The following is a 25,016-nucleotide window of genomic DNA, read 5'->3' as shown; positions in this document are numbered from 1 at the left end:
AGCTGGAAGAGTGCCCAAAAATATGCAGCATGCCCTATTTGAAGACTCCTGCAGTGCTGTCGATTACTTGGAGGACTCTGGGCATATTAAGATCAACAGTGGGATCGGTTCCTCAATCGGAGATTGGGAGCAAGATCGACTGGCAACTTAGTGTTCTCTAAACTTTTTTAAATACAAAATGGCAGGATGGGGTTGAGTCCCGCTTCGCCTTCTTGTGTTTCCTCTTTGATTTAGACTTCGTCTAAACGGATAATGTTGATTGTGAACAGTAATGTTGATAGTGAAGAAGACCTATAGCAGGAGTGGAAATGTGTCTGCGCATATGATTAGGACTTATGAGATCTGTGACTTTGTTTGATGTTTGGACATACAGCTTAGTTTCATGGTCCCGTATTGCTTTCGGGTGCATGAGGGCACATTCATCACACAATTTGGAGTTGTGCCGTGAGCCCACATACTAAAAGAACACCTCATGCGTGTCCGTCACCGACATCAAACCATGCCATGACTGTTTATGAACCCTGTCGTTTTAGGTGGGAGCATCTTTCCTTGCACAGTGGAATTCAATTTGAAAAACTCGCCAAACCTAGTGGAGCTCTGGATCCGCCTGCAAAGGTGTGGAAAGAAACAAATTGACGTCGGCAAAAAGGAGTGCCTCATATATACGTCTTAGCTCCATCACTTCTGGGGCACATCAAAGTCCGCGCTGAGCTGCACTGTGATGTGCAAGAGCACAGCTGTTAAATTTTCAGTTTGTGGTATGGTGCCTGGGTAATATCCTAAAGGTGAGGAATCTGCACTCAGAAGTAGCCATCAGAAAAGTTGACTTTTTGATGTGATGCAGATTACAGGAGCCACTAAACCCTTGTGGCTTAATGCAGAATGTGAAAAACAGATTCACAAAAAGCATATTAGTCGCAAAAAGCTATAACAGATGTGACAGGCCAGCTCGTATACAGGTCAAAGTTTTACTAGATTTAAATAACAAATACTTACTACAGAATATACTGCAATAGTAGCAAGATATGTTTATATTGTTATTCTTCTAAGTCAATGTTTTAAACTGAAGCACCACTTTAGAAATCACACTTCTGAAGTAACCATTTACTTCTCTAATATTTTGTGAGTTTTGTAACAGTCTAAGTAAATTGTGGAATCTAGAAATCAAAATCTATTGAATCCAAAGCTCAACCATATATTTACCAAGCAATGTTATTCACCATTATGCCAAGGAGTGTTTTTACTGCAAATATTGCGTTTTACCATAAATACTGCTTAATTAAATACCTTTTGACGTTTGTATAGGTCAACATAACACACTTTAAATCCTTGCCCCCTTTCTGTGAGTCAATACTGCTAAATTGAAAACATTTTCTTAGTTGTGTGTTAATCTATTGGGGAAGCTTGCTCTCAAAACATTACCTCCACTGTATCATCTGGTGGCAGCTGTGAGGCCTGCTCTTCTTCTGCTTCACTTTCCTGGGTTGTCTGCGATAGGATTTCTTCCCCCTAAAGTAAAACATCCGTAAAATAACAATATGAGAATTCAATAGCAAATGGTTCCAATTGAGTGAAAAAGCAGCAGAGAATCCTCTGAATGAATAAAGCCACAGATAAAGACTCTTAGGTCTACTCAATTAAGTTGTAATACTTTCCATGCCCATTCCTAAGTTCTTTTAAAATGTTTCACAGGTACTCCAAGGTACTCACAGTGTTTGTCCATTTTGCCTTATAAAGGTAACTGTACTGGTATCTTCTGCTGATCCTTGCAAACAACATTTTTAGTGTTCACACAATCTTTTTTGTATTAATAATCAACTTTATTGATTTTTATTAACAATAATACAACCACACAGCAGGTTGTCGGGATACACCATAGTTTTGTACATGGTATGTGACATGCAGGTAGCATCAAATAAAACCAATAAGAAGTACAGATGCAATAAGACTAGGGAGACACACTCGTCATGATATCACCTGACTCACTCCATGGCTCAGCCATTTACCCCATACTCGTTCGTGTTTCTTAAGGCAGCCTCTCTCTTCGTACAAGTTTCTCTTGCATCGCACACCAATCCAGTCCCTTGCGCCATTGTGCCACGGTGGGAGGTGTGGGGAATTTCAATTTGCTTGCTATATCTCATTTTGTTACCATAGTGGCTGTGCCTAAGAATGCTCTGTCTTGCCGGGAGCCCCTCAAGCCCTCCAAATCCCCCGGGTGAACATCGGAGAGTTTTGTGACTATGGCAGACCAATATTTATGTGTTACTGTATGTAGGAGAGTAGGATCTGCTTCCTATGGTTATCCCCACTTTTTGCTGTGTTTCACTGGTTTTTCGACTTTAGCCTGGCTGTGGCCCTGATAATCAGAACCACAGCCTAGCTGTTCTCTCTCTAAATTGATTGCATGTACTTTAGGTACATACCAGATTGGTTACTGGGTCACCCCTATGAGTCCCTAGTATATGGTACCATAGGTACCCCAGAGGCCTACCAGGGGCTGAAGCATGTATTATGCCACCCCTGGGAAGCCTTCCAAAATGGCACCACAGGTGTGCACTTGCAGCCTGGGTAAGGTGGTGTAAGCACCCCTTACTTAGATATAGTATACCTATATCTATCTATATATATAGAGAGAGAGACACATATTAATCTATAAGTCACTCCTATGGCAGGCCTTGACAATCCTGAAGGCAGAGTGCTTGGTTTTGATTGAGAGGATGCCCTAGCACGAGCTGGTCCCCTCTGCAACTTTCGGAATCGCTTCCTTATAGCTGTTCTATGATATAGCCATACCATATACTCTTAAGTGCATTATAATCCTCACGGTTAATGGTAAATTTGGAATGGCTTTTTCAAAACATGTTGTGTTTGGTGTCAACCACTTTGGAATACTACCCCCCCCACCCCACCCCCACGCCAGTTCTGGCGGCGGGGGTATTATTCCACCCTTCCTGAGGGAGAAGACATGTACACACTTACTTTCACTGTAAATGTTTAAAAGAGCTTCAGCATCACAAAATGGATGCTGCTGCCACAGACACGAGTCTGACTTCCTGCTGCTGGACGAAACTCCAGCAGGGGAGGCCTGGACAATAGGTTTCCTGTCCTGGGAGGTGCCAGCACCTCCCCAGACAGGCTTCAGTGTATTGGGGCAGGGTGGTTTGCGCCCAGTGAATGCTTTTCAGACAGTGCCTGGGGCACACAAGGTGTCCCCATGCATCTCCCAGTTCAACCAGGTTGCTGGGGCACTCTGCCTCAGCTCTGGCGCGAAACTGGACAAAGGGGAAGGGGTGTAACCACCCCCTCCCCAGGTCCTCCCATAGGTGGGACCTTAGAGTTAGTCCAACCCCTAAACTTGGTATAAGTATAGGAACCCAGTCACTAAGACTTTAGATTACCCTGGAAAAAACTCTGAAACATAAATCTTGGACCTTCGACATTCCATATCGACTGGAAAATGGTAGAAATCTCCCTTGGGGTCAAGGAGTGACCACCCTGTTCAAACAGGCACCAAAGAAGCATCTTGCCGGTCTGCATTTTCAAGGCTCCCGACGGATCCCGAAGAACCTGCGATACAGGACACAGACTTCCAGATATCTCCGAGGCTGACACGAGTCCCCAGCGAAGCTGAGACCTGTAGCTATCACGAGAGACCGGAACTCCTGGACATCCTGCACATTTGCTAGTGCATCGTTTTCCTGAGCTTTCCCGAAGTTGTGCATTGGGCTACTTGTAGTCCAAGCCCTGAGCACCTTTTGCCTTGAAGATTGTGGGCCTACACACGAGTGTTCCGTGGGCCCGCTTTCAGCATCTCCTCTCAAGGCGCCTTCGCGATCCCTAGTCCATCGACTGGTGGGTCCCCACGAAGGACAATCCTTTGTTTCTTGGGCTTCCCTGGTTGCTCCAGACATACCCTAACTCTCCTCCAAAGGGTGAGTCCCTCAGACTTTGCTAGCTGCACCAAAGCCAATCTTGCCCTCTTGCGTGGGTTGCTGTTGCCAAGGTTTGTTGGGTCCAATCCAGATACCGACGCTGCAGCATTCGACATCCGACGTGGGACAGTTCGAATCCAGCTCATGGTTGTCGTCTACGCCTCCTGGACCTCGTGGCTGAAGAGTCAAGCTTCACCTACTTCACCATAACGCACCAGACATCGGCTGGCATCTTCCTGTCGCTATCCTGGTCACTGGCTAGTGACCCATACTCAGTCCCCTCTGCTTTCAGGTTCTTCAGATCTCCGATCCACCCTTGGATCCATCCGGACACTCTTCTCCTGGAAGCCTGCAGCACTTCTTTGCAGCTCTCCATTGGAATCGATGACGAAACCCGACACGAAAAGACACCTATGCACCCGACTTCCCTGGGTGAGGTAACACGAGTACTTCTATGCTCCCGTGGGTCTTGACTCTCGAAGTGTCCAGTTCTGAAAGGGTTTCACCGTAGTCCACTCCTAAGTGTCCTTAAACTTTAAAACTGTAACTTAAACTTCCTCCATAGAAGTCAATGGTGATTTGCGGCTGTGTTTAGAAACTGCACGCATCCCCCGTGGGTCTTCTGCGTCCCTACCTTTGGTGGTTCCAGGTTGGCTCAGCGGTTCTACAGGCCCTATGCCTCACTTCTAACTCTCATGTGGCTCTTATACCACTATTTTAGTATATGGTTTGTGAGGCCCCTAGGGCAAAACGTATACTGTGCTAGATTACTGTGTGCTATTTAAGTTCTTATATTGTACTTTTGCCTCTAGCCTCATAAAGAGACTAGAGGGGTTGTGTTTAGAATAAATACATATCTTTTATATATATACCTGGTGTGGTGCTCTTTCATTTGATCATTCAAGAGAGTATAGACTGGTAAAACAAGCTACTTTACATTCCTTCAAGACTTAGCCTGAAGGCTGCTCTCCACAGCTACCACTAGGATAGATTTCTATAAAGGTTGTCTAAACCTACCGTCAATAAGGGTTGTTTGGACTGGTGCAAGGTGCCCACTAGAATAGGCCAACTTCTCACACTGTACATGACCACATCACATGGTAGAAGTCTGCAGGGGTCCCTGCAAAGCGGGCAGTCAGGGCTCAAGAGAAGCCAAGCACGCTGCAGTCTGGCTGGAGTGAGGTAAGCACAATACAGGTTGTAAGTTTTAATTAATCCAAGTCTGGAGGAAATAGTTATGACCTGCGTTGTCATAATGGCATGGCGTCAATTGTCATCTTCCAAGGGGCCCAACTATTGCTCCAGCACGACCTGGGGTGATCTAGGGTATTAGGCGCATTAATGATAAGCGTTTGATAAATCTGAGAAATGGTTCCTTTTCCTAACGTACCCATCAGGAGTTTATCTTCCAGTGGGCAAAACTCTGGGACAGAATTCTCAATGGGGACATGAGTGGTGAGTGCATGCCTAAGTTGCAAGTATTTGTAGAATTGTGTAGAATTAATAGTATAGGTATCTTGCAAATCTTGAAAGGTGCGATATAGGTCCCAGACCAGATATCACCTAATTGTGTTATGCCAATGAGGTTTCATCTCCCAAAGCTCTACAGTGTGGTGACTTCTCTCAACCCGGTGCCGGCCGTATAAATGTCTGGAGCACAAGTTTAGTTTCACATTGCCCGGATCGCCATTCAAGAAAAACCTCTCGATCGGGGAGCCGTATAACATCGCCATGATCTGGGAGAACCTCAGGAAGATAAGCTCTCGCTGGTATGTTGGATCTGACTATCCCCCCAACCTGAGAACCAGTCATTGCTTACTAGGAGTTGGGTCGCCAGGTAATAGTAGTAAAAATTAGTCGTCCCTAGGCCCCTGTTGTATGTAGCACGTTGGCAGTGGATAAGGGCCAGGCAGGGTCTGGATCCGCCCTACAGGAACACTGTGGCTAGCCTGTTTAAGGTTTGGCCCAGTGGCATGCAGGTGGCAGGTAGAGTGGGAGATTCTGGAAGACAGAGAAATCGAGGAAGGATCATCATTTTATATAAGGTTATTCTGTCCATTGGATTTAATGGTAAGGATTTCCATTTGCAGAGATCGTCTTATGCTCTATTTGTCAGTGGGTTAAGGTTCAGGGACCAGGTAAGCTCTGGGTGGAGAGCCCGCCAAATTCCTAAATAGCGGAAACGGAGGTGCCGAACCTGGATGGTGAATTGCCATGCTATACATTCCTGGGAGTCGGTTATGGTACAAAGATGGACTTGGCCGGTTTGACCCGCAGTGCCGACACCTCACCAAAGAGCAGGATTATTTTAAGGCATTAAGGACCCATCATCAAAGGGGCAAGTAAAAAGAGCAGGAAGTAATCTGCATAATGTGCAATGCGGTCCCCGCGCGCATCCTCCTACTGCCAGCCTCGAACCAGGGCATCACATCAAATGAGGCGAGCCAAAGGCTTGATCGCCAGGGCAAAGAGGAGGGAAGACGGTGCAACCCTGACGCGTTCCTTGGCGGACGGAAAAGGAGTCTGACAGGACACCGTTTACTTGAACTTGAGCCGTAGGGTTGGAGTAAAGTATGCAGATGAGCCGCGGAAACAGGGTCCAATGCCTGCTCTTAATAGCACCTTTTCAAAATATCTCCAATCCACAGTTTTGAAGGCCTTTACAAAATCTATAAGTGAGCAAAAAGAGGCGGCGGTGAGATAATACGACTTGAAGATGTTGAAAGCAGTGCTGCATACTTCTGCAGGGAATGAGTCAGCCTTGATCATGGCAACAGAGGAAATTCGGAAGGTGTTGGACGGTGAAGGAAGGGCAGCCCTGGTCCTGCTTGATTTAACAGCAGCGTTCGATACCGTGAATCACACGGTATTAGTTGGAAGGCTGCAGGACATTGGTATCAGTGGTACAGCACTTGCCCTTCTCACCTCCTTACTATCATCCAGGAAACAACTGATTTTCTGGGACAGCTATCAGTCTGAAGAGTTTACATTCCCTGGCGGAGTCCCACAAGACTCGGCCTTATCTCCTATATTATTCAACATATGCGTAGCCCCCTTGGCGCGACTTATAAAAAGCTACGGTTTTACACTAGTGTCATATGCTGATGACACACAGCTTATAGTGTCTGTAGCACAATCAGTGGATGTACCGGCTTCCCAATTCTGCAAATGTCTTTCTGCCCTGATGTCTTGGATGAACGCCAATGTTTTAAAATTGAATGCAGACAAAACAGAGGTGGTGGAGTTTGGACAAAAAGTATCGGTTTGGAGCCAATTATGGTGGCCAACTGCAGCCGGCATATGTCCGGTCCCGGTTAATAAGGCAAAGAACCTTGGCTTTATGATCGACAAGGACCTCACCTTGGCACCACAGATCAATCAAGTCTCCTCTGTCTGCCTTTTTATGTTAAAAGGCCTAAGGAAGATTCCTCCATTTATCCCTCTCTCTTTGAGAAAAACTGTGGAAGGAGCTATGGTCCTATCAAGAATTGATTATTGTAACGCTCTTTATTTGGGAGCAGGTGCAGTCCAACCCTCCAAACTTCAATCAATTCAAAATGCGGCAGCAAGTGTTCTGCTCAAACTACCCAAGCATCATCCCACATCCACTAGTATAAAACAACTTCATTGGCTGCCAGTGCGACGACGGGTCGACTTTAAAACACTCTGCCTGGTACATAAAGCCCTCTTTAGTGGTGGGGCTAAGGATGTGCAATCCTTGTTCTCTCGATATGTGCTGTTGCGTCCTTTAAGATCTGCTTCTCTTGGTTTGTTACACCTTCCTAAGATAAAGAAAGCAAGGTGTGGAGGCAAACGCTTCTCCTTCTTAGTGGCCAAATTGCCCCTACAGCTGAGACTTCAGCCTAGAAGATCAGTGTTTAGGAAGGAAATTAAAATATGGCTCTACCCATCCCTGAAACTGTCTGGTCATTGTCCTTGCACACCATTTAGCGCCAAGACGCCTCGGCAATAGCGCGCTCTATAAATAACTCAGTAAGTCAGTCAGCTACATTGATTAAGGTGGATGAGTGTACTAAGCACTGGTCTAAGGCGGGTAGCCAGTATTGTGACATAAATCTTTACTTCGGTATTGATGCGAGAGATCGGGGGAAAATCTTGACCGGAGGATGACAGGAGTTAGGTCTTTGGGATGACACCGATCATGGTCATGTCAATGTCAGAGGGGAAGGTGCCCTTGCTCGCTGCCTCCACATAGAGGGTATGAAGCCGGGGAGTAAGGGCCTCTCTAATTGCCGAATAATATTCTGCAGGGAAACCCTCAGCCTGGGGTCTCTGCAGAGGCCACAGATGAGATAGCTGCTCCTACCTCCTTGACTGAAGATAGTTGATCTCTCGGCCTGGGAGAGTTGTGGGAGAGATATTTCCTGTAGAAGGTGAGGTTCTGGCTAAAGCTCCATCGGTGGCACCGCCGTATAGAGACATTGATAGTACTTTGCAAAAGTCTGGACGATACCATGAAGTGTACGTTGAGTATGACCCTGGATGTCTTTTACCTCCGATATAATCCAATTTGCTAGGGGATGAGAGGCGAGCAAGTAGAAGAGTTTGCTATTCTTGTCTCCTCCGTCATAAACGCTGGCTGTAGATGCCCTCCACATTTGCTTCGCCGTTTAGAGGGAAATGTGATGGATTGTCTCCTGTGTAAGCTCAAGTTGCCGGGAAGCTTCAGCTTGGTTGCTCATAGGTGTTGTCCTCTCTAGGCAGGGTGCCTGCAGCCAGGAGAGGTGTTGGTTTTGGGTCTCTTTTTAAGTCTTGCCTGTCCATCCCGTAGGGATGATAGGCGAGATTATAGTAAGCGGTCCGAAAAGTCTACTTAGCTGCGGATCGTGTACAGTTCATGTGAGCCAGGCACGTGCACATCGCACATCGCACACCCACACCATTGCCAGCCACATCCCACACCATTTGTCTGAGCCTCGGCATCAGACTTCAAAGGAAGCCACTTCTCCTCCCCATCAGACTTCAAAGGAAGCCGCTCCTGCGCCACGCAATGCCGAGAGCTTCACGGAACTTCAAACTTTCTGGTACAAAACATTGTAAACTTCACATAAATATCTCCCACAGTCTCTTCGGGAGTGTCTCGCCACAAAGCCAATAATATCTTTCTGCGTAGATGGGAAAACACTGCAAAACAGAATGTTCTCGCTTCCGTAGCCCCGCCTGAAAGAGCTTGCTCTGCGGCAACCCGAAAGCCTGAGGCAATCTATTAAGAACCTCGCATATTACCAATCAGAGAATCAACTGAGAAGCACATTCTTATTTTGGGCTAATCCTCTTAAAGATTGCACTAAGTAATGAAAGGGTTGGAAGAGAGAGGATTTGTTTTTTAACCCTGACCGCGCGTACACTGCTGGAGTAAATGCCACCTCCCCCCACCCTATTGCTTGCAGAGCAAAAAAATCAGGACTCAACGGGCCCCTCTGGCGTCTGGGCCCTGGCGCCTCAGTCAACTCGGAAATATATACTGAATCCAGGATCTTTCAGTTTGCCAGATTTTTTTCACCTTCAGAATCCAAACCTTACAGTAATGTACGATTTCCTTGCAAAGGTCGCTAAAGAAAGCTGGTATTCTTCAATCACGGGCACCCCATAAAATATATTCAAAAGGCATCGGTTCAGCAAAGACAGGGCAATTTAGAGTAGATCTGCCCTTCAACATAGTTCAGTGGAAACACTATGTTAGCCTTTAAACGTATGGCTACAGGTCAGGTTCTATCGAAGGAGTTATGAGAGAAAGGTTTGTGAATTGTACAAGCTTGGGTTATAACGTGTCTTCTTGTGTTGAATCATATCGCACACCATTTGGGAGCCTGTGCGCCTCGGCATCAGACTTCAAAGGGATCCGCTCTGCCGCCCCCCCATCAGACTTCAAAGGAATGCACTCCCCCGCCACAGCAATGCCGAGAGCTTGTTCTATTAACAAACACTACAAAACCTTCAGCTGTCCACCCTACCAGGGCCCCCAGCAAACTACAACTCGGTGCCCCTCCGCTTAACCGCTGCCATGCCTCTTATCGAACTGCAATGCCAAGCCTCACACTTCTACCCTCGTCAGGCCCCCTATCAAAGTACAACTCTGTGCTCCTCTGCTCTATCCTCGCTATGCCCACTAAACCTCCGTACCCTGTAGTTTACTCTGCTATGCCCCCTCAAACTACACCTTCGTACCCTGTAGTTTAGTCCGCAATGCCCCCCATCAAACTACAGCTCCGTACCCTGTAGTTTACTCCGCCATGCTCCCCATTAAACTACAGCTCCGTGCCATGTGCTCTATCCCCTGTCAACTCTCCCATCAAACTTCAATGCTAAGCCTCACAGTTCTCTTTTTTTTTTGCGTTATGGATTGGATTCTGTGCTTTGTTGAACTTGTGGCCTTTGTTATTGGAATCGGAAGATGGAATAAAAGCCATGCCGACATTTCAGGAAAAGTCCCGTCTGACAATCCTCCCTCCGTTTGGGCCACACAGACAGTGCGATTGTTTATATACTTACCCGTTTTCATGGCCTTTCTATTTGAGTGACCGTGAAATGGGCCGAGCACTGTGACATTAGGACATGCCCGCAAAATACAATGAAATTAACCTTTTCTGCTTGAGGCCTGGCTCAAGCAGAAGTTACTGGCGCTTCCTGTGTTCACTTTCTGGGGGAGTCATTCAGCACGCATCGTTGGCTATTACCGTCGGTCACTTTCGTTCGATTTTTACTTAAAGATCTTTGTCTCTTTTCCAGTGTATGTTGCGTAAATCTTACGTACACTTGCCTTGTTGTGAAAGATGAATAGCTGGTGGAGATTTCGAAGTGTTTAATATATAGATAGATGCAAACGTAATTTTTGGCTGTAGAATGTCGGTTTAGACGTATGAACCCAGTGCTAACAGTTTCCGTCATTCCTTGCGGTGTACTTTAAAGTATGCGCCACACAGACATCGTTCAGACAAAATGATGCATTCTTAGGTTATACCGAGCCCCGTGCAAACAATTTCCGGCTTTTTGTGTACATTAGGGCATGCGATGGACTATTAAAGTATACGTGGCACAGGGCAGCATGGCTTCACAGGTTTTACTCAACAGCCCTGAGACGGTGTGGCTTTACGGCCAGGTCTGCCGACTTTTGTGAGAATGCAGAATCGAATTCGAGTACCGGCGCCAGCTCCACATTATTTTATTCTGTCCACATTACTTAATTTCACCATGCCAAAAAAACACAAATATATTCTGACCCTGTGCAGTGTAACTGGTCAAACACAAGGAGATGATGGACAGAGCGCTGTCCTTCCTGGAGGGGCAGTTACTTTTCCGCCTTGCCTTCTGCTTTTATGGGGAGTTCTTGTGATTAAAGCGGGCTCAGCCACACTGCACACCGCTCACCGCGCACCCTTCATCCTGACACGGCACACATGGCAGGCTGCACCCGGCCTCGCCGCTTCCATTGGCGCCATCAACTTTTAATGGCCAGGCTGGGGCGGTGGAGCCCATTAAAACCCCTCTTCCTCAATGCTGCATTAACAGACTCATTCACAACTTTCCAGCCCTGGGTCTGTGTGTGAACTGCGCTGCCAAATATGCCTGCAAACGGCTAGAGCTAGCAAGCTTGTACGGGGAGGAACATGACATTCACCGGAGGCGGGTTTAAGAAAGTGATTTTTGCCTCAGTTAACACCCATTCATATAGCTGGGTGAGTGAACTTTTACTGCATATCTCTCTATCTTTCTCTGCCTGTGTTTCTGGTGTATATGCTTGTAGGAAGTGGTAAGGAGTTGCATGATTGTACACTTCTGCCTTTCATCCTTCTCCGCCTTTCATCCTTCTCATGCCGGTCAACAGGTTAATGCACATACGGGAAAGAGTTAAGCATGCACTCTGACGCTCAGGGGCTGGAATATTGTGGGCTGCCTGAAACTGAATTCCTTCAGCAGCTGGTAATGTATATCAGTGGGTTAATGCGCATTCTGCAGAGCTCAGCTTGCAACCTTAAAGGAAGGGACTGTCTCAGCCTATCACCCTTCCTTATCCTTCCTTAGTGCCACTAAGCTGGACAAATCTCTGTGCCTAATAATCATCGAGGCAGTACAGCTTCTCCTCTGCACTAGTAACTTAAGAGATGTTATCGCCCTCACTCTATCTATCTATCACCATCACTATATCAACATATCTATCTATCTACTATCTATCTGTCTATCTGCCTGTCTGTCTGTCTATCTATCTATCTCCCTCACTCTTTCTATCGCCCTCACTCTATCTATCGCCCTCACTCTATCTATCGACCTCACTCTATCTATCGCCCTCACTCTATCTATCTATCACCCTCACTCTATCGCATCACACAGCATCACTCAGCACCGTCACAGCATCATTCAGCACCGCCACAGCATCATTCAGCACCGCCACAGCATCACTCAGCACCGCCACAGCATCACTGAACGCCGCAGCATCACTGAACGCCGCAGCATCACTGAACGCCACAGCATCCCTGAACGCCACAGCATTCCTGAAGGCCACAGCATCACTCAGGGGCACCACAGCATCACTGAACGCAACAGCATCACTCAGGGGCACCACAGCATCACTGAACGCTACAGCATCACTCAGGGGCACCACAGCATCAATGAACGCCACAGCATCACTCAGGGGTGCCACAGCATTACTCAGGAGCACCACAGCATCACTCAGGGGTGCCACAGCATCACTGAACGCCACAGCATCACTCAGGGGCACCACAGCATCACCCAGGGGCACCACAGCATCACTCAGGGGCACCACAGCATCACTGAACGCCACAGCATCACTCAGGGGCACCACAGCACCACTGAACGCAACAGCATCACTCAGGGCACCACAGCATCACTGATACCACAGCATCACTGAATACCACAGCATCACTTGTTGCCACCACAACATTACTCAGCGCCACCACAGCATCAATCTTCCATGCCTCCTCCTTCTTTAACTCCCTGTTCTCTTCTCCTGTGCTAATCTGTTGTTGTCTTCCACCCACCTCTTTCTCTAACTCCCTGTTCTCTTCTCCTATGCTGATCTGCTGCTCTCTTCCACCCGACTCCTTCTTTAATTCCCTGTTCTCTTCTGCTGTGCCGATCTGCTGCTCTCTTCCACATACATCCTTCTCTAACCGCACACACACATACATACAACCACGCACACACACACACACACACACACACACACACACACACAACCACACCACACACACAATCTCACACACAACCACACCCACAACCACACACCCACAACCACACACAACCACACACACAACCACACACATAACCACACACATAACCACACACACAACCACACACACAGCCACATACACACACACAACCACACCCAACCACACACCCAACTACACACACAACTACACACACAACCATACACACAACCACACCCAACCACACACACACAACCACACACACACACATCCACACATCTATCTATCACCCTCACTCTATCTATCTATCTATCTCCCTCACTCTATCTATCTGTCTATCTATCGCTCTCACTCTATCTATCGCCCTCACTCTATTTATCTATCGCCCTCACTCTATCTAGCTATCGCCCTCCCTCTATCTTTCTATCGCACCACCACAGCATCACTCAGGGGCACCACAACATCACTATGCACTACCACTGCATCACTGAACGCCACAGCATCACTCGTCGCCACCACATCACTCAGCGCCACCACAGCATCAATCTGTGCAACCATTCAACAACAACTGGTTCAAATATGTTTTCTCAATGTTTCAAGCGTTATTACAAATGTCACAAAAATATGTTAATATTTCACTTCTGTTCTTGGATTTTCGTCACAATAAAATACACTGAACATAATCTTCACAAAAGTTATTTACAAAAGTTTAAGCTATTGCCATTTTAAATTACAATAACTTTTATTTAAGTATTAATTATTTAAAAAAATTAAAAGCCATTGTTATTTGTAATATCAATACATCTAAGTCACGTAAATACAAAACATGTTGCATTACAAATGCTATAGGTATCACATTTGCAAAAGTTAAAAGTATTGGCATTGTAAATGACAAAGCTATTAATTTCGCTATTTTCAAAACCAACACATAAATAAAAAAATTGTCATTTACAATACCAATAGCTCAAACTTTCCTAATGCGAGACCTATTGCATTACAAAGGCTTGTTTCTTTTTGAAGTATCCTTTGGTATACCCTCTAATAGTGGCCTTGCCAGTAGCCCACCATGTACCCGGCGATTGAACCGTGCCATAACTGAGCTGAAAGTAGGCCTTGATTTCTTCATCAAGTGCCAGTTGTAGGCCTCATCTTGAAGAAACCAAGCGTCAGGCGCCATATGGGACTTGGATCGCCTGTGGGGGATTGTAGACAAAGAAGAGGAGCAGCATGGTCCGATATGCCATGGGAGAGGATTTAAATATGAGTGACTGTACAGCAATCTGGGGCAGGAATAAATATGAGATCTATGCGGGAAGGACTATGAAGCACTGCCGTGGTGTGGGTGTATTGATGTTGTCGAGGGATCCATAGTCTCCAGACATCACACAAATCAAACGTAGAGGTCCAGTCTGAGAGGCGCATTGCCCCCGAGCTGCGACCGGCAGAAGGGACCTCGGCAGCTTCCTGGTCCGTAGCCAGTACTGCATTGAGGTTGCCTCCAATCACTGTTAGACGTTCCGGAAGAGTTGTCAGTAACTCCAAAAGGTCTTGGAGGAATGTCTCCGAGGCCACTGGGGGCGCATAGGCAGAAATTAGATTAATTATACGTCCTCTCATAGTCCCAGTCAGGGCTAAGAAGCGCTTCTGACAGTCTCTGATTTCCTTCGTGATCGTCAGTGGAAAGGAGCGACAATGAAGTATCGCCACTTTGCGGGAGCCACATGGGAACAGTGCATGGAAAACTGTCATATCCCTGACATGCTAAGAATTGGCAGTGGTTTCCCATCAGGTGTGTCTCTTGCAACAGCAGTACAGCGGGGAGGAATCAGTGGGAATATTTTAGGACTGCAGTGAGTTTCACGTGATCTAAAAGCCCATTGACATTCCCGGGAGAGCACCTGGAAAGGCTTTAGTTCAGGGTATGTTCACGCAATCTTTACCGAAGAGAAGATAAAGCTTAAATGCAATTTGTATCTTCCTCCAAGGTATAAAGCTTTCTCTCTGCATCAAGTGCTCCCCTAATCTTTAACCCTTTATTCAAGACTAATTTGATCAAGACAGATCACACATCTTTTCCATCATTACTTTACCTTTTACAGAGAATATGTTTACATTGATTCAAGAGGTCTTTGGTATCACGAACAAAGGATGGGAGATTCCTTACCAAAGGCTGCAAGAAGTGATCAATGTATTCAGAAATATGCTCAGAAGACATTCCCAAGAGGATCGGTCTCCCTGGTGGAAAAATGCTCGGTTTACATATCTTAGGCAAAATATAGATACACAGTGTGACTGGATATGGTGTATGCATGTATTTGAATTCTAGATCATATTTCTGAATATATTGATCACTTCTTGCAGCCTTTAGTAAGGAATCTCCCATCCTTTGTTCATGATACCAAGGACCTCGTGAATCAATCAATGGATTTCAATTGGTCAGCGCTGGTTTGTCACTCTAGACATCTGCTCCCTCTATAAATCTACTCCCTTTATACATCTATTCCTACTATTCAGGATATTGAAGCAATCAAACATTTTCTTTCTTCTAGGGATGCTACACTACGGGAACATACGTCCATGTTGATTGAAATGATAACTAGTTCTTGATAACAATGTATTCCTACACAATGGCACATGGTTTTGCCAACATCAAGGAGTAGCTATGGGATCGAAATTCTCTCCTTTTGCCAAACATTTCATGGGTTGGTTGGATAAGACATATCTGGTCCACCTGCCCAGGGGTTTTGATTAATCATGTGGTATACTGAGGCCTCTAAATTGAAGATTTCCTGATGATTTGGACTGGTGGTGAAACACTTTTACAAGACTTTTGTGCTTTTTTAACCAAAATCAATGCAATATTATGTTTACACACCACTACGATAAAAATTAGATTTCTTTCTTAGATTTGAAATTAAATGTCAATAATGGTGTTGTTATCTCTGCCTTATAGAGGAAACCAACAGCTTGTAATTAAATACTACAAGCACAAACGTCACATCCCAAATCCCAGATTCATTCCATCCCCTTTGGAGAACTAACACGTATAAGACACAACTGTAGCGAGTAAGAAGTGTTTAAAACAGAGATGAATAAAGCAATAATGAGATTTACTGCCAGAGGCTATAGCTCTGATACAACCAACAGGGCCAAAAATCGGATACTACATACAGGTGACAAACAATTGCAGCAAAATAGAGTGAGAATAACTAACAGCAAGAAACAGGTAGTTTCAGTAATTACACCTTACAACTCAATGAGTCATGCTACAGAAAACACTGGCACATTTTGAAGGTCGACTCTATCCTCAGCAAGGTTATTTCAGATAAACCTATATTTATTTATAAGAGGGGGAAGACCATGCGTAACATACTGTGCCCTAGTTTCCACAACCCCAAAAAACAACAGAAAGGTTTGGTATGCCTACATCCTACATCTGCAGGCTTTTTTAAATGTGGCCATTGCAATGTCTGCCTGTATACAATAGGTAAGATCAAACACTTTAAATGCAACACGGCTATACAGTACAAGATAGAAGCCTTCATTAACTGCAACACCAAATTTGCAGTATATTGCATACTATGTGTCTTTAAAAGTATCTTTTTTGGAAGCACTACAAGGCTGCTAAAAGAAAGGATTTAAGAGCACATCTGAGCCATTAGAAATGGCAATAGTAATTATCCTATGGGTGTCCATTTTAATGCACATTATGGGACAGCAGATCTACTTCAGATTAGATTTCATGGAGTTGGAGTGGCCAAGGACCATCTGAGAGGTGGCGATAGGACACACATGCTGAGGAAACTCGAAGCAGCATGGATTACTAAACTTAGGTCGGTTGATTATGGACTAAATATAGATAGGGAACTCTTTATATTTCTATAAGATTGAGCCTGTTTAACCTCATATTTGGGTTGAGTCAAACAGAAATGTATGCTGAAAAAACGCATATTTTAATCTGTATTTAAATCTGATTAGTATGCTAGCCATACTTAATACTGAATTCAGTGTGTTACAAGAACTTTTGTACATTACAGAGATCTTAAATGTAAATGTATGTATATGATTCATGCTAGGTTGTTTTGTATGAAGTTGACAGCCACTTACCTCTCTCCAGTATGTCTTTACTGTATTTTATGAACCGTATTTGTTTTGAAAAATGCTATGTCAACAATGAGGCAAATATGTAAATAAGAAATACAATACAAGAGTTTCTTTATGGTATCATAACATGGGCAACATTATTTTAACACATCAACAGGTAGATTTGTTTCTCTCTCTTCCTCCGGTGTGACCACACGTTCTGCGACAAAAGCATTTAGGTGTAGAGGAACACTTAATTTGTACACTCCTTTTTTTTTTTTTACTAATTCCAGTTTGATTCCAATATAACTGTTTTGGTAGAGTTTAGATTTCAAACCATTTGAAAATGGTGCTCTTGGTAGGGGATCCAGCTGCTGGATGCAGACCGTTCTCTATGTCTACCGATCCACGTGTTTTGATTCAACTTTAAATAGTTGAAGTCCCACGACATAGTAGACGCATACATGTTGGGGGACCATGAAAGTCGCTACGGCTGAGTTCTGTGTGTTTCAGTTCCATTTTAGCCATGTGAAAGGTGGTGTTTTCGGCGTAGTTAGATACTCCTAACTGATGAACTTTTAACTTTGGTCTGCGATATACATTGCAGGCACAGGTCTCTACAATGGGCCGACTTTAGCCCCAGTTTGTACACACTCTCATTTACTTGTTGGGGAATGCTACCATTATTTAAGGCATGTAACTAATATAATTTTCGCTCTGATATCGACATGACCTTGGAGAGTGCTCTTGTATTTATACCATCTAAACATTAAAAAATTCTGTGTTACTAGGCTCTTTACCTAAGATAATATGTTTGAGTACATGCAGTGTTTTCTACAACTACATTATAATGGTGTTCCTTTTCCACTTGGTTTGCTGATGACTCTTGGTACCTAATTAGAGGACTTGCTGATCCTATATGGGTTGCTCTGGAAAATGATTGACATATAAATACCGTATTATCACTATGTAAATATATTTATTCTGATCCCCTATGAATTTATTTATACATTCAGTTTGACAACAATTTTGTTTCGTTTTTTCAAAAACGTGACATTTTCTCTCCTGATCTAATGCATTTACTCTTTACAGCATAAACTGTGATCCAGAGGTCGTTAAACATTAAGGGCTAGATGTAGGTAATTCCCATTTACAGACTCTTAAATACCGAATTTTACCGATTCGGTACTTAAGAGTCTGTAAATGGGAAGGGGGCAGATGTATGTTATTTTAAAATCTGAATTACCGAACCTGTAAAATTCGGTATTTACCGATTCTGTAAATACAGAATCGGTATTTCCCATTGATTCCTATGGGCTTTGAAGCCCATAGGAATCAATGGGAAATACCGATTCTGTATTTACAGAATCGGTAAATACCGAATCCTACAAGGGTGCAGGGGGTGTCACTTTGACACCCTCTAGCACCCCAAGTACAGGCTTGTGTGCAATGTGGCACACATACATGCCCTAAGGGCATGTCTGTGTGTCACATTGCACAGGTGTGCATGCACAGATGTGCATGCACACCTGAATTCGGTATTTTACCACACAATAGGATTGTGTGGTAAAATATCGACTCTTAAGGGTCTGTGGCACTGTAAACTGTGCCACCTACATTTGTAATTACAGAATCGGTATATTTACCGAATCGGTAAATATACCGAATCGGTAAATATACCGATTCTGTATTTTTCAGCCCCCTACATCTGAAAACCCTAATACCGGTCGGAAACGGACGAAATCGTCCGTTTCCGACCGGTATTAGGGCTCCTACATCTGGCCCTAAGACCTTTTCGTTTTGAACATATCTAGTCCTTGGGGCTCCAAGGACTTCTTTGTGGTACTTGCACATGAGGTGCAGTTAAATCACTAACTCACTTCAAAATACTTATGCAGTAATCTCCAAATTTGGAGCATGATCTATATCACACGTAGGTGTTTATGACTCTGGTGTATTTCGTTGGACACCAAATGGGGGTAGGATATGAGACAACTTCCTTTCACGATTAGAAACGATATCTCTCCCCCAACCCCCACACTTTTTAGGTTGGTTTTGGGTCTCTTTCTCTTCTTGTTTACTTCTATTTTATTAGTTTCTCCGTTGTGTTACTATGGTATGATACTTATGTATCCGCATGTAGAAAGAACCTTTAAAAGCGTGTTAGAAAATGTCTCTCCATGCACTCTTTCGGGCTATAAGTGAATGAATGAATGAATGAATGCAGAGGAACTTAGCCCAAGGGCATCAAGGTGCTGTATGTTTTTGTAAAAAATATTAATGAAAAAAAGTAGTTTCCGTAGTGTTTACACAAACATGTAACAATTGCATTTTAAATTGACAGCCTTGAAAATGTTGTCTTTTCGACCAAACACGTGTCGGCTGTGTGTTTTTCATCTGATACTGACCTACGTGTCAACAGACTTTGGATTCTTTGAAAATTAAAAGTCGGGTCTGCTAGATTGGCAGACCAAAAATACTATACTTGTATAGTGCTCTGGATTTCCTAACAATTTGTCAATATATGGAATCTCTGTTTTCTCATATATTTATGTACACTACTGAGGTGACATAGTGTTGGTCCATTGTAGCACACATTACCATTGTATTTTATGTACTTGCCATAGAATGTGAGTGGATGTACAAGCAGTCTGTTTTTACCACTGCCATCTCTTTTCTTTGACTCTGAGACTATGCATGCAGCATCATGAAGAAATGAGAAGAGACTCATATCTGGTGTCTGTCATGGGTGTTACGCTAATTTCTTGTTTTTCTTTTTTTGCACAAGTAAAGGTTGGAAGGGATGTAGAGTGCCACCTGGGCTCTACTATACATTGTACCCCTCACTCACCCAGAGGGCGGGACTCGGACCCTGGTATAAATAAATGGCAGAGAATAGCTTGTGGTTCTTTGGTGACACAGCCATCCTAGTGTCCATATGTCCAGTCAGTGAGTGTGCTGAGTGAGCCCTACTCGGGCCTAAAGAGGGTCACGCACTGCCCATTATAGCCTGCACCTAAGCAGAGACGTAAGAACTGCACAGAGCGGGTTGCTAGAAGCCGTGATAACAAGGCGGCAGAGCACAAGTAGGGGGAACACGCAGGTAGACAGTGGCTTCCGACTATTTTCACATGGCGAACTCTGTACCCCCTGCTAAGAAGTTCAACCCCAGCGAAGTAAGCTGAACTTGTCCCAGTGTAATATTCTGACATATTCAGCAGCGCATTCACTGTTGACTGCTTTCCCCAAGCAACAATGTGCAGGCTTAGGGGGGCTTTTTAGGTCTCGCTACAAAGACCTTTAGCAATTGATTCAGTTTGTGTCCCAAAAACGTGCATGTGTTGCATTGCTTTTAATGGCAACGCAAGCATGTTTGGAGATTCCTTTGCGGGAGCAAGCTTTAAAACCATCTGGTTTTAATTAACATATGGTTCCTGCTCGTTCCCGCAAGGAAAACAGGTGCAGTCCCCCTCCTCTCTCCCCTCCCTCTGCTGCCTCCTCCTTCTTCAGCACGAGGCGCGCACGCTTCTTTACTTTAGTTAATCTTGTGCCATCTAATGCGAGCTTTATTTTGTTTCCGGCAGTTTTATTAAAATGTGGGCTTTTCTTCATGTACTCGTTCACCCGATCCCGTACATGTTTACTCGAAGGGAGTTTGACTACTGCCGTAGTATGGATCGGTATTTGTAATTTTGTTTCCATTCTGTATGTGTTTCAAATCGCCATTGTTTATTTATATCTATATTTTTTTATGGTAGGCACAGGAGAGTCAACGCCGCACCTCGAACATGGTACCCCAGGTCCTAAGTCGGCAGCTCTTGTTGTGCCACATCCTCTCCATTTAGGACTCAAGCAGAGTGCATTTGTTATTGAGCTGCGTTCCTCGTGCACATCTTTCAGCCTACATTGCTCTCCACTGCCTGGCCCTTCCACTTCCATGCCCTTAAAAAAGCTAGTGTGCATTGAGCTGAGACCTCGCATCTCACAACATAAGCTCATGCAACTACTTTCGCCTGGCTGAGACGCTGCTCTCTGCGATGCGGCGGGCTAAAAAAAAAAAGCTTTCCGTCCTGTCTAACCCGCTCAGACCTCCGTTTCTCTCAGTTTGGTCCGGTTAGTTACTTTCTGGCTTTGTGGGTGCCTGAGGTGAATGCCCACATCCACAAGTTCTCTGAAGGAGAACAGTGGTCCCAACAATCCCATGGTGTGGGAGGGCAAGGCATGTCCCGGCCCAGCCCACTGTAAAGTTGGTGAACCAGGCATGTACTAACACTGTAAAATATTCATGTTTGGCGTCCGTAATGACAGCTTTATTAGTGAGGACACGAGCCGGGGGTCTGTCAACCTGTGGTGCGCAGCCAATTATTTTATGTAAAGTTGTTGTCTCAATGCACTGCGCGTTCCACTTAACTTGCATTTATACGGAACATTATTTTGCTGTGACTGCTTATGTAATCAGATGCACAAGTTACTTACCTCCGGTAACGATATATCTGTAAGAAACAGCAGTTAGTGTTAGATTCCTTACCTTAGAATATCCCCAGGCGTCAGACTGGATCCGGAAAGTTTTGCGTAGCAGTACCCTTGCGCGTCGGTAGGCGTCGTCCGCCATCGCTGATGCCGTGATGACGTCGTCGGAGTACTTAGACGCTGCCCTCGCACGCTGACGTCAGTTCTTATACAAAGCTTTTCTGCGCCTGAAACGCAGAGCCATGATAAAAACCGACACTGGTGCCATGAAACTAGGGCCCTCAAAGGTAAGACCTTAACCCTAGATATCGGTTCGTAGAATGGGGAGGATGGGTGGGGCGGTAAGGAATCTAACACTAACTACTGTTTCTTACAGATATATCGTTACCGAAGGTAAGTAACTTGTGCATCTGAAAGATACAGGTTAGTGTTAGATTCCTTACCTTAGAATGGATACCCCAGCAATACCAACCCAGGTGGTGGGTCTCCGAACCAATGATCACACCGGAAATTCCTGGAGAACAGAACGGCCAAAGAAACCATCTCTCCGGACTTGGCTGTCCAGGCAGTAGTGTCTAGCGAACGTGTGCAGCGAGGCCCACGTAGCTGCCTAACAGATGTCCTGCAAGGGGATTCCCCGACCCAGGGCAGTAGTAGCCGCCGTGGCCCGAGTGGAGTGGGAACGCAGCCCCACCGGAGGCTCCTTCTTAGCCAGAGAATAACAGGCCTTAATGCACAAAACGACCCATCGAGAAATGGTTTGTTTTTGCACTGCCGTCCCTTCTTAGTGCCCATGTAACCAACAAAGAGCTGGTCGTCCACCCGGAACGGGCGTGTGTGGTCCAAATAAAATGAGAGCGCACGTTTTGGGTCCAGACGGTGGAGCCTCTCTTCCTCTTTTGAGGGATGCGGAGACGGAAAGAAGGTGGGCAAGGTGATGGACTGCCCGATGTGGAAGGCTGTAACAACCTTGGGCAGGAAAGAGGGACGTGTTTTTAAAACAACTTTGTCCGGATGGACAGATAGGAGAGGAGGCTTAGAAGAAAGAGCCTGGAGCTCGCTCACCCTCCTGGCAGAGGTGATGGCAACCAGGAATGCAGTCTTAAGAGTAAGAAGACGGAGAGGACAATTATGAAGTGGCTCAAAGGGAGGGCACATCAAATAAGTTAGAACAAGGTTCAAGTCCCACTGAGTCATCACGATAGGAACGGGAGGAAAAATGTGAGTGATGCCCTTCAAGAATCTATTTACAACAGGGGACTTGAAAAGAGAAGGCTGATCAGGAAGCCTTAAGAAAGCTGAAATGGCAGAGAGGTAGGCCTTGATGGTGCCCAGAGCAGAGCCCTGCTGAGCAAGTGAAAGAAGAAAGAGGAAATCCTCTGAAAGAGGGGCAGAAAGGGGATCCACAGCCTTTGCTGTGCACCATACCACAAATCTGTTCCACCTGCAGGCGTATACCGTTTTCGTGGAAGGACGCCTGGCTGCCAGAATGACATCACAGACTTCAGGAGGCAAGTAAAATGGCCTCAACTGCCGCCGCTCAATCTCCATGCATGGAGGTGGAGGCTGGACAGGTTCGGGTGGAGCGACAGAAGGTCCTCCTGAAGAGGCAGACGAATCGGGGGATCGACTGACATGCTGAGTAGCTCGGGATACCAGTACCTTTGTGCCCAGTCCGGAGCCACAAGGATGACTTGGGCCCGGTCGTGCCTGATCGTGGTATAGGCGTACAACAGACCGCAGCTCCACTCGCGACGAAAAGCGTCGCAGAGCGAGTGCCGCCTTGGAACAACGGTCGTGGACGACGCCTACCGACGTGCAAGGGTACTGCTACGCAAAACTTTCCGGATCCAGACTGACGACTGGGGATATTCTAAGGTAAGGAATCTAACACTAACCTGTTTCTTTCGGATCCTATTCTTATGTGACTCCGCTTGTGCTGTAATCCCAACCGCCTCAGTACAGAACATGTTATGTTAAACCTTAGTGTGATCATAAAACTTGTAATTGGTTGGAGGGGTGGGTATAGAGTTTTGTTTTTGTAGGGTCCATTCCTGCCTGTCATGTCGAGTTTAAAGCATTGCTGCCCCAGACAGGGCTCCTGACATGGTGGACGTTGTTGCCTTTTACAACATAAGCTGCTGATATTAATGTTGCACACACAGAGTAGCAGGGTGCAGCATAGATGTTCTCATTTGATAGTTGCTAGGAGGCCTTATTGCTGGGGAAACCTGTATTTTTCTCTATACCTGTAGGATTGATTCCGTGAGATTTGTCGAGTTTATTTGGTTGGTCTGAAGGGGCGTGCAGTGAACTGAGGTTTGGGGGCCAGTTGAGTCCTGATTTGCTGCTTAATTCCAACTTAAGTAACTAACGGGATGTGCCCGTTTCATGCACTTTGGTTGGGCAAAAGCCGAGGCTTTCAGTGGACCTCCAGAAGGGATTGTAGCTGTACTAAATCACTAATTCCTGCAAATGCTAACATTGTCTCACCAACAGCTGCTCGAATGGGTGCGGTGTAGAATCAAATCGAGGTTGTTGTACTTGACATATTCAGATGAGTGGGTATGAAATGGTGTGCATCTTCCCGCCAACAGATGTCCTCTGTAGACAGAGTTGCTTATAGGAGGAGCACGTCGAAGGTACAGTTCTGGGATTGTTTTTCTGTTTTTGTTAGACAGCATTTTATGCCCCAGAGACCAGCTCTATATTTTATCCACCGTTGACTCCCCTGCAAACCGTTGTTTACCTTGGCACAGCCATGTTTGTCACGAAGGTGCACAAACGTAGTAACCTCATTGTGTGCATGTTTTGGCCATTTCTGTGCCTGTGAAATCATGTAAGAGCGGCATGCGTGTTAGGGATTTGCATAGGGGACTTGTGAAAGAAACCTGAACCAGGTCAGTATATGGTGCACAGCCTTAGAATGGTTGCCTAAGTAAATTTTATTTTTATACCAGTTTTTTCTAGGTCAGACCCTTAACCATGGTTTGTAAAAGTACATAATGTGTGTTTTTAGAGAACAAAAATGTGCTTGCACTCTTTTTTTTTTTTTATTGGACTCCAAGCACCAAACAATTTTCCCAGTAGTAAAAATATTCATGACAAAAACAAAAAAAAGACTGCCAGACTGTGCTGTACCCGTTGGCTTTGCCAATGATTGTTTTCTTTTTCCTTGCTCTCGCTTAGGGAATGCTGTCATCCCCGCATCACTTCTGTAAGCCACCAGTATTCAAAAGGGTCTCACCAAATTGAACGCTGGTTAGATGCTCAGTTTGTTGTACTCTTTTTTTTTTTTTAGATGGTCCAGTGCCAGGCTGGCATAATAACAGGTTTAACATAT

General features: G+C 45.2%; 1 protein-coding gene across 1 annotated transcript in view; it reads right to left on the bottom strand.

Moving 5' to 3' along the window:
* Positions 1-25,016, bottom strand: part of FANCD2 (FA complementation group D2) — a 1,101,131-nt gene that overhangs the window by 16,690 nt on the left and 1,059,425 nt on the right. Inside the window, exon 43 of the mRNA XM_086938826.1 lies at positions 1,423-1,509. Within this exon, the coding sequence (XP_086794952.1) occupies positions 1,423-1,509 (87 nt within the window). The remainder of the gene's footprint in view (positions 1-1,422; positions 1,510-25,016) is intronic.

This window comes from Lissotriton vulgaris, chromosome 9 (assembly GCF_964263255.1).
Source record: "Lissotriton vulgaris chromosome 9, aLisVul1.2, whole genome shotgun sequence".
Taxonomy (NCBI): Eukaryota; Metazoa; Chordata; class Amphibia; order Caudata; family Salamandridae; genus Lissotriton; species Lissotriton vulgaris.
This window is presented reverse-complemented; position numbering and strand designations above follow the sequence as displayed.